We start from the raw sequence: 14,748 nt of genomic DNA on the forward strand, positions 1-14,748 counted from the left end.
CAGTACGTCATGTGTCCTTAAGGGGTTAAAGGGGGTACTCCAATGGAAAACTTTTTTTTTTTTTTTAAATCAACTGGTGCCAGAAAGTTAAACAGATTTGTAAATCACTTCTATTAAAAAAAATCTTAATCCTTCCAGTACATTTTAGGGTCTGTATACTAAAGAGAAATCAAAAAAAGAAATGCATTTCCTCTGATGTCATGACCACAGTGTACTCTGCTGACCTCTGCTGTCCATTTTAGAAACTGTCCAGAGCAGCATATGCTTGCTATGGGGATTTTCTCCTTCTCTGGACAGTTCCTAAAATGGACAGCAGAGGTCAGCAGAGAGCACTGTGGTTAGGACATCACAGGAAATGCATTTCTTTTTTGGAATTCTCTTTAGTGTACAGCCCCTAAAAACTACTTGAAGGATTAAGATTTTTAATAGAAGTGATATAAAAATCTAAATGGGAGTATTTGTGTGTAGCTCAACCACAATAAATGAGCGAGGTTAACTTAAACCTCTCCCCTACAGAGAGTTGAGAAAAGTGACAAAATAGGTTTATTAGTCCTCAGCTCAATATAAAAAAAAAAATGAAATGGTAGATGTCTGGTATCAAAAAGAACAAAAAGAATGACTGATAAAAAAAGTTGTGCAATTTATTATATAAAAAATGAATTATAAATGTGTTTCCCGCAGGGCCCTACAGTAGCACACAAATGGTTAGAAAAATATAATATAATGCATAAAATCAATTGGATATTGCACTACAGAGCGAACATGGGTAATATTCTCAAATAATATTGTAACCAATGTATCTATTACAGCTGTTAGCTATATGTTGACACACTTTAGCAACTATTATAGCTGTCAGCTATGGTTTACATATAATGGCACACTTGTCAAATTGAAAGTGTGTCTACTGTGCACCATAAATAATAGACGTTCCCCCTGTCAAAAATAGCTGTATGATAACCTTGATTTTCAAGAAAAGCTTTGTATGAAATGGATGTTCTATGGATAAATGTCCTGTAAATGAAAAACAGTCTTATGGATAATTGAATCCTGTAAAATAAATGTCCTGGTGACCCAGGTGACCTAATGGTGAAGTGTAAACACAACCAACAACCACAGGGGGGCGCGCGCACGATCTGCAATCACACGGTAGGAATAGTCGCGGTCACGTGCTGCACTTCTCCAGAACGATCCAGAACTACAGAGGGGCGGGGCGTAACACACCGGATGTCCCTCCCCACCGCAGCGGAAGTGTGCCCAGGTGTGAGAAGCCGGTGAACAGTTATAGGGAATTGTCCGCAGAGAGACTATGTCTAACCCGGCTCCGAACAACAGACCGTCCAATCCGGACAATCCGCGAGTGTTCTTTGATGTGGAGGTGGGAGGCGAGCAGGGTGAGTGGGGCGGCACATGAATGAATGGTGCGGGGAAGATGTGCTCGCCCTGTGGGGGCGCCTATGGTTGGAGAGTGGGCAGGCTCTGCTGGCATAGACTGGTATAGTGATGTCACTGGAGGGTACTGCTGCCCACATATATAGGTGTGTGGGGCCCCGGAGATGGACATACCCGTCCTGAATGCTGTGGGAGATAGTGTGTCACCACATGGGGAGTCATGTGATCATCTCTGTGAGGAGACAAATAGGAACTCAGCGATATACTACTGTGCCAAGAAGTACTGTACATGCTTTATATCAGTGGTCTCCAACCTGCAGACCTCCAGATGTTGCAAAACTACAACTCCCAGCATGCCCGGACAGCCAACGGCTGTCCAGGCATGCTGGGAGTTGTAGTTTTGGAACACCTGGAGGTCCGCAGGTTGGAGACCACTGCTTTATACTGTGCCCCTCCAGGTTACATTTCACTAGGGTTCGACCAATAATCGATTTGGCCGATTATTCACGATTTTGGACGTTATCGGCAATTACCTTGCCGATAAAGCCCCTGGCCAGAGACCCCCCGCCGCCGCTGCCCCATTGCCTTGCCCATCCTGGTTTTAGAGTTCCTGGGGTCTGCGCTACTTCTGGCTCCTGTGGCGTCCTGCGCTATTGCTGCGCCCTGCGCAATGATGAGTGACGTCCTCAAAGCGATGTCACTGTCAGTGCGCACAGTGACAGCTCAGGACGCCGCCGGAGCCAGAAGTAGCGCGGACCCCGGGAACAGGTAATTATAAAACCGGGGATGGGGCAGCGGCGGTGGTTGGACTCAGGATCGGCAGGGGGAGAGAAGTGGGCGGCGGCAGTCTCTAGCCAGAGGATAGGCAGTGGGGGGGGGGGGGGAAGATTCAGAACCCCAGGACAGGCAGGGGGAGAGAAGTGGGCGGCGGTCTCTGGCTCCGCAAAAGCCAGTGCAGTTCATTGATTTGAAGCGCCTGCATTAAATCATTGATCTGAAGCGGCTTCTGTGGGGCGGGGGTGGGGGAGTAAATACCTTTTGATGCAATAACTGATGCTTTTTTTTTCATCTTATCTGCTGGTGGATCCTAAACCTACCTATGAATCTGTGTCCTTACCTGTCAGATGGAGATTAGTTCCCTCTGCCAATATCATGCCTGCAAGATTGGGATCAGTGGACCCGAACAAATCCCTTGGCAGTACACGTTAGATAAATATCAGCTGGCCATCTATTATCTGGGCATGCTGGAAGTTGTTGCTTTGCAACAGCTGGAGGCACAGAAGTTTGTAAATGCAGACCTTCTATTATGGTGGTCACCTACTCAGGAGAAGGATCAGGCGTGTTCAGTCTCAGGTGGCCGACCCATGTGCGCTCACTGATCCTGGAGCAGTGGGTGAGTGATCATTCCACAGACTGCTATCTAGGGTCTATTCACACGTACAGTATTCTGCGCAGATTTGATGCACAGGATTTGAAGCTGTGTTCAGTCATTCAGTTTACATTGAAATCTGCAGCAGAAAATCCTGCGCATCAAATCTGCACAGAATACTGTACGTGTGAATAGACCACTAATGTGTACCGTATTTTTCGCCGTATAAGACGCACTTTTTCTTCCCCAAAACTGGGGGGGAAAAGTCGGTGCGTCTTATACGACAAATACACCCCTATCGCGGAGGTCCCTGCGGCCATCAACGGCCGGGACCCGCGGCTAATACAGGACATCACCGATCGCGGTGATGCCCTGTATTAACCCTTCAGTCGCGGTGATCAAAGCTGACCGCTGCGTCTGAGGGGAAAGTGGCACTAACCCGGCTGTTCAGTCGGGCTGTTGGGACCGCGGCGGTCCCGAACAGCCCGACTGAATAGCCGGGTTAGTGCTTACAGGACACCGGGAGGGACCTTACCTGCCTTCTCGGTGTCTTCTCCATTCAGGGATCCTCTGTATGACCGGCGCTCTCCTTCCTCGTCATCGCGTACGTGCGTCGGCGTGCGTAACGACGTGATGGCGGCGACGGAGAGCGAGGATGGCCGGCAGCAGAGATGTTCCGGAGCGACGGTGACACAGCAACAGTGATGGAGCGACATCCAGGGCAGCGGTGACGGGTCCGGAGCGGCGGGGACACGTGAGTATTACCTCCTATGCAGTGGTCTTCAATCTGCGGACCTCCAGATGTTGCAAAACTACAACTCCCAGCATGCCCGGCCAGCCAACGGCTGTCCGGGCATGCTGGGAGTTGTAGTTTTGCAACATCTGGAGGTCCGCAGGTTGAAGACCACTATTGGGTTCAAAATCTTTATTTTTTTTTTAGATTTTGCACCTATAATTGGGTGCGTCTTATACGCCGGTGCGTCCTATAGGACGAAAAATACGGTATTTAGCGTACTAAAACAATACTACTATCATAAAGACTGTTACCTCTTCCTTGCATCTAACTTTCCTGCATCTTATTATTGCAGTTGGCAGAGTCGTACTAGAATTATTTGCTGATGTGGTTCCTAAAACTGCTGAAAACTTCCGAGCACTGTGCACAGGCGAAAAAGGTTTAGGACAGACAACTGGGAAGCCTCTTCACTTTAAAGGATGCCCCTTCCATAGAAGTAAGTGGTGCTTGTCGGCATTTGTTATATTTCTGTGTCCAATAGAAAGCCGTGCCAGCACATCTTGTACACTCCTGGGATCTGCATACTGTTTATGTCCTTATCCTTAATTTTTTCTTCTTAGTTATTAAAAAGTTTATGATCCAGGGTGGAGATTTTTCAAACCAAAATGGAACTGGTGGTGAAAGTATATATGGAGAGAAGTTTGAGGATGAGAACTTCCATTACAAGGTATTTATGTCCTTATTGGTGAAGCTTTACTATTCATCTGCATAACATCCTCCTCGGTAGCCATACACAGCTGCTCCAATTTTACCTTTTTTAAAGAGGTACTCCGGTGGAAATTTTTTAAATTTTTTTTTTTAAATCAGCTGGTACCAGAAAGTTAAACAGATTTGTAAATTACTTAATTACTTCTATTAAAAAAAATCTTAATCCTCCCAGTACTTATTAGCTGCTAAATACTACAGAGGAAATGTTTTCTTTTTGGAACACAGTGCTCTCTGCTGACACCTCTGTCCATTTTAGGAACTTTCCAGAGCAGCATATGTTTTCTATGGGGATTTTTTCCTAATCTGAACAGTTCTTAAAATGGACAGATGTCAGCAGAGAGCACTGTGGTCATGATGTCAGCAGAGAGCTCTGTTACAAAAAGAAAAGAACTTCCTTTGTAGTATTCAGCAGCTAATAAGTACTAGAAAGATTAAGACTTTTTTTTTTTTTTTTTTTTTTTAATAGAAGCAATTTACAAATCTGTTTAACTTTCTGGCACCAGTTGATTTAAAATAAATACATTTTTATTTCCACCAGAGTACCCCTTTAAAAGTTTGCTAATCACCCTAAAGTTAAATTCTGTTAGGTTATGTGCACATCTTGTTTTCCCTTGTACTCTTGGGGTATACATTGGCAGCCTCTCAAAAATGCTTGGCAATGTATACTGCAGTGTACCGATAACGTCCTATTGCTTTTAATGGACCAAACAGTCATCTAGTGACTATGTTCAGTCAAGTTTCCAAATTTATTTTGAGACTGAAAACATTTCTTTTTTTTTTTCTGTGAAAAATTAATGTGTACACTTGGAAAATGGACTTGACGTGGTCATTAGTTACCTACCGTATAAGACACACTTTTTCTTCCCCAAAACTGGGGGGGAAAAAGTTGGTGCGTCTTATACGGCGAATACACCCCTATCGGGTCGGTCCCTGCGGCCAACAACGGCCGGGACCCGCAGCTAATACAGAACCTCACCGATTGCGGTGATGCCCTGTATTAACCCTTCAGACGCGGAGATCAAAGCTGACCGCCGCGTCTGAAGCGAAAGTGACACTAACCCCGCTGCTCAGTCGGGCTGTTCGGGACCGCCGTGGTGAAATCGCGGTGTCCCGAACAGCTTACAGGACACCGGGAGGGACCTTAACTGCCTCCTCGATCTCTGCTCCGTGCCGGGATCCCCTGCGTGGCGGCGCTCTCCTTCGACGTCTTTGCGCACGCTGTCCCGTCATCCAATGGGAGCGGCGTGCGTAGCGACGTGATGACGGAGAGCGTGGATCCCGGGGAAGAAGACGTTCGGAGAGTCAGGGTCACCATGGGGACGCGGCGACAGCGCTGGAGCGACATCCAGGGCAGCGATGATGCGTCCGGAGCGGCGGGCACACGTGAGTACTACCTCCTATCCAGTGGTCTTCAACCTGCGGACCTCCAGATGTTGCAAAACTACAACTTCCAGCATGCCCGGACAGCCAGCGGCTGCAAAATCTTTTTTTTTTTTTCCTAGATTTTGCACCTTTTAGAATTGGGTGCGTCTTAAATGCCGGTGCGTCCTATAGGGCGAAAAATACGGTATGTTCGGTCCACTGTCAGTACACTACAGCATAAAACCTTTTTTGATAGGCTGCCAATGTATAACTTAAGTGTACGGGAAAAACATGATATGCACATAGGCATAGTGGCTAACATTGGACACTCCTCCGATCACCACTTTGGGGAGGGGCAGAGACAAGGCACAACATGCTAGCACCAGCAGCACTTACCCTACTGTAATAGGTTGACTGTTGTTGTTGGCAAGGTTGTACATCTCCTTGCCTATAGTGTCACCTTGAACTTTACTCTCCAATTTTGCTATTCTTCAGAAAAGATCATGATTAGGATAAAGTTGTAAGGGTTTTATATAGTCAGTCATGTCTTGTTAGTAACTTTTGGGCTATTTCTAGGTCTTTATTAAAGTTCTTTACTAGTGCTGGTCACTTTCTCTCTCTTGCAGCATGACAAGGAAGGTCTGCTCAGTATGGCCAATGCTGGACCCAATACGAATGGTTCTCAGTTCTTCATCACAACTGTCCCAACTCCCCATTTAGATGGAAAACACGTGGTGTTTGGCCAAGTTCTTAAAGGCTTTGGCATTGTGAAAATGCTGGAAAATATTGAAGTTAAGGGGGAGATACCTTCTAAAGTAAGTGTTGTGGTGTATTTTATTTTGTGATCAGTAAAAATGATTGGTATTAAAATGATAGAATCTCCTCATCCACAGTAATGTGTAAGAGCATAATTTGTATTTTGTAACATACTGCCTTTTTTTTTTTTTTATATATATATATTTTTTTTTTAATATAGTTATGTGCAATATCACAATGTGGAGAGCTGAAAGATGGCGATGAAGGGGTTATACCGCCTGGGGATGGTTCTGGAGACACCCATCCTGACTTTCCAGAAGACTCTGACGTTGAATTAAATGATGTAAGCACCTTATAGGTATTGCACTCATACATTAGTAAGAGATTCCACTAGATTTTAAATGTATACTTTTTTTTTTATTTCAAATTGTAGTAGCAATATAAAATAGCTCTAAAGTTTTTTTTTTTTATTTATTTATTTATTTTTAGTGATAAGTCATTTTTAGGCCTCCTGCACACACTATGCATTTCAAACCTGTTTTTTTTTTGTTTTTTTTACCTGCTTTATGATGCAAAATTTTAAATATCCTAAACATACGTTTTAGATTTAAATGTGCAACACAAAAAGAGACCGCCGCACATCCACCATTTGTAATTTGATCTATTTGCTTCTCAGCATAATTTCAAAAACTAACAGGTTGTTAGTAAACATTTTGATCAAAAAGTACAAGCCTACTCTCCACCTCAAGGCCACCTCGTTAGAGTGGGTCCCTAACCTGACACTGGCGTAGCCCCCGGTGGCGACCACAGCCTCCGAGACCCCATGCCCAACTGGGGGAGTGACCCAGTGGCCGACCAAGCCCCTGGCTCCGGGCCACTCCACCCCACAGACAAAATGTTTACTAACAACCTGTTAGTTTTTGAAATTATGCTGAAAAGCAAGTCGATCAAATTACAAATGGTGGATGTGCGGCTGTCTTTCTCTTTTTGTGTTGCACATTTTATATTTAACTATAGACTTAACAAACATCTGCACAGATGTTCCTGTAATTCTTGTTCTGTATAAAAACAATGTACATATATTAACAGGTTGAAAAGATTGTAAGCATAGCAGAAGATGTCAAGAATATTGGAAATAATTTCTTCAAATCTCAGAACTGGGAAATGGCAATAAAAAAGTATAACAAGGCTTTAAGGTACATTTAAATATTTTAGGTTAAGCGCTCCGCTACATTATCCTGTTTAACAATCATTTTTTATTGGTTTTACAACTGACAAACATGCAACATCATAGCATTATATCACTGAACTTTGTTTCAAGGTTATGGCTTATAAACATTTTATTACAATGGAAAACTATAGAAAGCAATAGTCAGTTGCCATTAACCTCAATGAGCGCATTAGCTGCGGCAATGCTGGGTCCCTGTATGGGAGATCCCCAGGCGTCTCAGAGGTCGGACCCTCCGCAATCAGACACTTGCCCCCTATCCTGCGGGGATAGGGGATAAGTGTCTAACGCTGCAGTACTCCTTTTCATTGTAACTATTTTTTCAGTGAATTGTTCATTATAATTAGTAAAGGATTACAGAACTTCTTTTAATAACTTTACCTGAATATTTTATATCTTAGGCTAGGTTCATTCACACTGTGGAATTTCTGGGCAGAATTTCTGCTGGAGATCAAGCTGTTGGCACTAGGACCGCACGGACTACATTGCCATCCCCCTAGATGGCAATGCATTTCTGAGCAGATCTCCGAAAAGATCCACCCAGAAATGTATTGCAGTCTATGGGGGGCAGCAATGCATTCTGCTCGGTCCTAGAGCCGCTGGCTTGATCTCCAGCAGAAATTCTGCAGTGTGAACCTAGCCTTAGTTAGGATATTAATGTTGGCTCCGGGGTGACTCCTCCTCCATCACAACATCCTCATGTTATGTTGGAATTGGTCAAATATAATGTTTAAGTACATCAAATAGGTGGTGGGGGGGCTCAACCTATACGATGCATAACATGGGTGCTCTACAAGTGTACAAAAAAAACACTATAATCCAAAAAAAGCAAACAGACCGCACACTATATTAGAGAGCACACCAATAATTTATAAGTATTCCATTATTTTATTAAGTACAAAAAAGAGAAAAGCACATAAATGTAATACACGTACAAAATGGTGGACAAAGCTCTAAAACCAATTTAAAAGGCTCATTTTGGAGCCACAACACAGTCCTAGCAAGGGGCCATGAACCCCCTAAACTAGTAGGCCACCGTCCCAAAATGTGGAGTAAATGTAAATGATATGTACAATCCGTTTCACAATGAGTTAACACTATATGCAGGTAGGAAGGTATGATGTAATTATGCAGTCTTGCAAAATCAATTCATAAATAATGGCTAGATATATACACCAATACATAACCCTGACCATACATGCATCCTACCAGTATATACAACCTGTGTGTAAACATATGGAAGCGACCTGCATGGAAAAGATCAGACAAATGGAACAGGACGGTGCCACGGAGCACCACGCGTTTCCCTGAGGAAGTCGCGTGGGGCTCCGTGGCACCGTCCTGTTCCATTTGTCTGATCTTTTCCATGCAGGTCGCTTCCATATGTTTACACACAGGTTGTATATACTGGTAGGATGCATGTATGGTCAGGGTTATGTATTGGTTTATATATCTAGCCATTATTTATGAATTGATTTTGCAAGACTGCATAATTACATCATACCTTCCTACCTGCATATAGTGTTAACTCATTGTGAAACGGATTGTACATGTCATTTACATTTACTCCACATTTTGGGACGGTGGCCTACTAGTTTAGGGGGTTCATGGCCGGCCCCTTGCTAGGACTGTGTTGTGGCTCCAAAATGAGCCTTTTTAATTGGTTTTAGAGCTTTGTCCACTATTTTGTACATGTATTACATTTATGTGCTTTTCTCTTTTTTTGTACTTAATAAAATTATGGAATACTTATAAATTATTGGTGTGCTCTCTATAGTGTGCGGTCTGTTTGCTTTTTTTGGATAAGTACATCAGGCATTCTTTACCTCATTCTGAGTATAAACAAAGATGTATTGAATTTGGTTGTATTTCTCTATCCACTTTTTCCATTTGTTAATACACTTCTCTTTTCAGCTTCCTAGGAACAATTCATGGTGGTTTTTCAGCATTATATTTTTTTACTCTTTACTGATTTGTCGAAAGACAAAGATGACATACTGGAACTTGTGTTTCTTAGTGTTGTTTATATATTAATGTAAAACCTGCTTTATTCCTTCTACTCTTGGGAATTGACGATCTACCAAAAACACAAGTTCCAGCACATAATCCTATCTGTAACTGTTCTTGACATAACATATAGTTTACAGTTTAATATGCTAAAATATTTTAGATTGATCAAATCTACTTAAGTGTAAAAGGTTCACATAACAGCCAGTCCAATTTTGATTTTTCAAAACCCATTTGGTAAATGTAAGCAACAGGCTCCATTTTTCTTTCAGTAGTTCTTATGCCGGGTTCACATGGCAGAATGTCCGTGGGGAATTTTGCATGAATCTTCCACTTGGACATTCCGCAGCAGCAGTCCCTTTGCTTTCAGTGGGATTCTACTGCTCTGTTTACACAGCAGAATTTCTGTGACAGCAACATCTGCCGTGGAAATCCTGATTCCAGCATCCGCAAAAAAAAATTAAACATGTTTGTCGTTGTTGCAGATTCCGCAAGAAAATGCATTGCCATCTATGAGATGGCACATTTCCAAGCGGCCCTAGCGCCGGCGTGTTCTACCTGCGGTCTGTGGAATGTCCACACAGACATTTTCCGTGGTGACATTCCATCATATGAACATAGCCTTACTCTCCTACTCACAATGATTTAAAAGGTGCTTAGTTGCTTTAGACTTTAGGACTGCAACAATAGTTTATAACCTTTATGGAGCAATCTAATCACAGTCCATCGTATTGTCAGACTGTATTCACACTTGCTTTAGGTCCCCAAGTGCCAGTTTCTGCAACAGCTCCTGTAGATGGGGTGTGTACCACATATTTTTGTATAGGTGATTCCTTACACTGTTCAGGATACATCCATAAGATTTGTGTGCATACTACATCCAATGAGCTAAGGACTGTGCTAAGTAATTTAAGACATTTTAAAGGAAAACTGTCAGCTTGCTTCTCTTTCTCCCCCCCCCCCCCCCCCCCCCGCACTAACCAGCGCAGTGGTACTGGCAGATAGTGCGGGGGACACGTCAGTACCGCTGGTTAGTGTGGGGGGAGAAAGCTGACAGTTTTCCTTTTTAAAAAAACTTTGGAAACATGTAAATAGAAATGTTAATAGCATAATTACATATTTTTTTAAATTTCCTTTTCTACCCCCCCCCAGATACGTGGAAAGCTGTAAAGATGTAACTGGAGATGACAACATCGCAAAGTTAAATCCAATTGCAGTAAGCTGCAACCTGAATATTGCTGCTTGTAAGCTCAAAGCCTCTGACTTCAGAGCGGCTATTGAGAGCTGCCATGAGGTAAGTGATCATTTGTCCATGCAGAGATCTAACAAAGCTTGCCGAGAAACCCTTTTAACAGAAATAGATGGGTAATGTTGCTTTTGTTACATTGTTTTTGTAGGCTCTTGAAATTGATCCATCGAATACGAAAGCACTTTACAGGCGAGCCCAAGGACGGCAAGGTTTAAAGGATTATGAGCAAGCACTGGTGAGTTTTTTTGATACAGAACATGTTCCTTTTTAAACTATATATTTATATTAATGTGATGGTTTTCTCTTTTAGGAGGATCTTAAAAAGGCCCATGAGTTGGCACCTGAAGACAAAGGTAAAAAGACAAGTTCTCATTGCAATTGTTGGGTAGTTTCAGCTTTGTGGGTAGCATTTAATCCTTTCAATCAGTTACTGAACAGGCATGGGAAATACATAGACAACAAATATTAAGGAAAAAACCCTTTGACTATTGATTACAGAAAAAAACAGTACCGATAAAATACAGTATATCCCTGGCAAAAAAAAGTTTTTCTTAAAATATGGCGACACGAAAAAAAATTTCAGTTAGGAGAGGAAGTAAAACTTTACGTAGAGATGAGCGAACTTACAGTAAATTCGATTCGTCACAAACTTCTCGGCTCGACAGTAATTGACTTTTCCTGCATAAATTAGTTCAGCTTTCCGGTGGGCTGGAAAAGGTGGATACAGTCCTAGAAGACTCTTTCCTAGCAATGTATCCTCCTTTTCCAGCCCACCGGAGCACCTGAAAGCTGAACTAATTCACGCAGGAAAATTCATCAACTGCCAAGCCGAGAAGTTCGTGACGAATCGAATTTACTGTAAGTTCGCTCATCTCTAATCAATATAATTGTACGGCCTTGCAGAATAAAGTCGACTTGTCATTTTTACCAGACAGTGAAACAACCGGTCTCCCACAAAAAACAGACACAAAAGCATGCTGTCTGGGCATGCTGTGAGTTGGTTTTTGCAACATCTGGAGGGACACAGTTTGAGACCACTGCTTTTAAGGAGATATCCAGTGCTGAAAAATGTATCCCCTATCCTAAGGATAGGGGATAAGTTTCAGACTGCTGGGGTCCCCCTGCGATCTCCTGTATGGGGCCCCCCTCAATACAACTTTGTGGCAGAGCCAGAGCGCTGCCTTCGGCAATCTCTGGTTCTGCCATAGTGATGTATTGAGGGGGGCCACTTCGTACGGTGGTCGACACCCGCTATCTGGCCAGCGATCTGACACTTATCCCCTTTCATTAGGATAGGGGCTAATTTTTCAGCACTGGACTACCCCCTTTAAATCGACTGGTGCCAGCAAGTTAAACAGATTTGTAAATTAATTCTATTTAATAATCTTAATCCTTCCAGTACTTTACAGCTGCTTTATGCTCCACAGGAAGTTGTATTTCTGTCTGGAGTTCTTTTCTGTCTGACCAGTGCTCTCTGCTGACACATCTGTCCATGTCAGGAACTGTCCAGAGTACAAGCAAATCCCCATAGGAAACCTATCCTGCTCTGGACAGTTCCTGACATGGTGTCAGCAGAGAGCACTGTGGTCAGCCTGAAAAGAACTCCAGAAAGAAATACAACTTCCTGTGGAGCATCAAGCAGTTAAGTACTGGAAGGATTAAGATTATTAAATAGAATTAATTTACAAATCTGTTTCAACTTTCTGGCACCAGTCGATTTATATTTTTTTATTTTTATAAAAATGTTGTTTACCACTGGAGTACCCCTTTAAGCCATTTCCCATCACAGAGCTTTCCAGTAGGACTGTTTGAAGCGGCTGCTATAAAATGTTCTAATTTTACTATATACATTAGTATAGTCCAGACAGTGTGTTCATCTCCTTCATAAGTCTGTTATTTGTCAGTATAATAAATATGCCCATTGCTAGGGTGAGGCGATGCAATGACACTAGGAAATTATTAATGGATCCTGGTGCATTGTGACTGTTCTCCACTGTCTGCTTTAGGGGATATTGATAGTTGGATTTTAATCAAAATCCCTTGTTTGCTCAGGAGATAAGCAGCCGCCCTTTCTCCCTATGGCAGTAAACATACTCTGTCCAAATTAATGTTCTTACTTGTTTCAATGGCTTGTATTCAGGGGCTTGTATTTCTGCTTCCTAGCACAAGGCTACATGAGTGTTATACATAGCATTGCTCGGTGTTATGCTACTTATATGCCGGTCAGGACATAGTTGTGGTGGTCTGTAGTATGTCCTGAGCTCACTTCATCTTATGTTTCCTACCCAGCTATCAGCAGTGAGATCCTGCGGGTCAAGCAGAGGATTAAAGAACAGAAGGAAAAGGAGAAAGCCGTGTATGCAAAGATGTTTGCATAAATGTTTACATTGCAGTTGGCATGCACTATGCCAGTGGTCTTCAACCTTCGGACCTCCAGATGTTGCAAAACTACAACTCCCAGCATGCCCGGACAGCCAACGGCTGTCCGGGCATGCTGGGAGTGGAAGTTTGCAACATCTGGAGGTCCACAGGCTGAAGACCACTGCACTATGCTGTCACTTAGAGCATCTGGGCGCAAAGTAAAACTGCAGAATAACCTGTCTGATATTAAACCAAAAAAGGAGAAAAAAAAAGTAGATTTTGAACCCAGGTGTGAGATCTCGCCTAAGTATTTTTGAACGGTTTACAATTTCAGTTTTTTATTTTTTTTATTTTATCGCCTGTGACACTGCATGAACTATGCAACTAGTGTGATGTGCAGTGTATTTTCTTTTATTCTAGATTTTTGTTTGTTTTTTGTGGGTAGGCTTCAATTGGTCTCCAGCAGTGAGAACTGTATTTCTTTGTAAGGAAGACTTGGGCTGCACAGCTTAGGTTGTGGACATAACTCAAACAACTGTATCTCTAGTAAAATCCTTGCCTTGTACTATTGTAGATGCACTAAGACCACGTGCTCTTGTATTAAAGGGTTGTTCCCAGGCCAACACTTACGGCACGGAAGAATGGTCAGGTGATCAAAACTTGCTGTGAGGGATAAGAAAACTGAACTATGACCTACAAGTGGCTAATATTATGCCCCAACAATTGGCATAAATGAATCTAAACCCATTATCTGGCCTTAGTTATGATCCAGCATGATCACTGCAGTGCAACATGGTAACTTTTGGTTGTGCAACTTCTGAGGCAAAAAAAAGCCCAATCGCCTTATGGAAACGCTGTTGCTTCCAGTACTATACTGTGTATATATAAAAAAAAAAATTCAATAGACAGTTGTAAGCTACATAACAGCCCATGCTACTATTTTTGGTTTCCTGACCATGTGCTTCCTGGAGATGGATATATAACGGTACATTCACATGTACAGGATCTGCTGTTGAATCAATACGAATTAATAGGTGAAGACAGCTGTAGATCCTGTACATGTAAATGTCCCATATAGGAATGCCCCTCTAAGTTGTCAGTGATGTGGCTGTCAGATGACATTGCAGGAAGCTATACTGCTATTATGTGGCCTTTGTTACTGACATTAGCTGTGCCCCATGTCTACCATTCAAGCAAGGCTCATGTTCTGTGTATTGCAAGAGGAGCAACAATCCTGTGTAATAATGGCTTATTGTTTTGTCTTTCATAAACTTGAGCATAAAATAAATTGGTTTACTGTCTCTTAATGTCTTGTCCATAACTGAACCAAACTGCAAACCGTTCAAGTATTACTCCAAGGTGAAAAAAGCCTTTAGTTTCCTACTAGAGTGCACAGAGACACCCCTGGAGGATGGTATGTTGGCACATCATACGCATATGTTTTCTGCTATCAGTCCTGGAGCTGCAGCCAACCAAGAAAAATGTAGATTTTGTTATATATTAGCTTAGGTTGTCCTGATCAAACA

General features: G+C 42.6%; 1 protein-coding gene across 1 annotated transcript; it reads left to right on the plus strand.

The window, feature by feature from the left end:
- The first annotated feature begins 1,220 nt into the window (after positions 1-1,220).
- PPID (peptidylprolyl isomerase D) lies at positions 1,221-14,523 on the plus strand. Its single transcript, XM_056561748.1, has 11 exons — positions 1,221-1,391; positions 3,847-3,987; positions 4,112-4,218; positions 6,248-6,436; positions 6,598-6,720; positions 7,467-7,573; positions 10,765-10,906; positions 11,010-11,096; positions 11,172-11,214; positions 13,151-13,256; positions 13,350-14,523. The coding sequence occupies exons 1-10, from the start codon at positions 1,307-1,309 to the stop codon at positions 13,237-13,239; spliced, it is 1,113 nt and encodes a 370-aa protein (XP_056417723.1). The 5' UTR covers positions 1,221-1,306; the 3' UTR covers positions 13,240-13,256; positions 13,350-14,523.
- Positions 14,524-14,748: the final 225 nt, after the last annotated feature.

The sequence above is a fragment of the Hyla sarda genome, chromosome 1 (assembly GCF_029499605.1).
Source record: "Hyla sarda isolate aHylSar1 chromosome 1, aHylSar1.hap1, whole genome shotgun sequence".
Lineage (NCBI taxonomy): Eukaryota > Metazoa > Chordata > Amphibia > Anura > Hylidae > Hyla > Hyla sarda.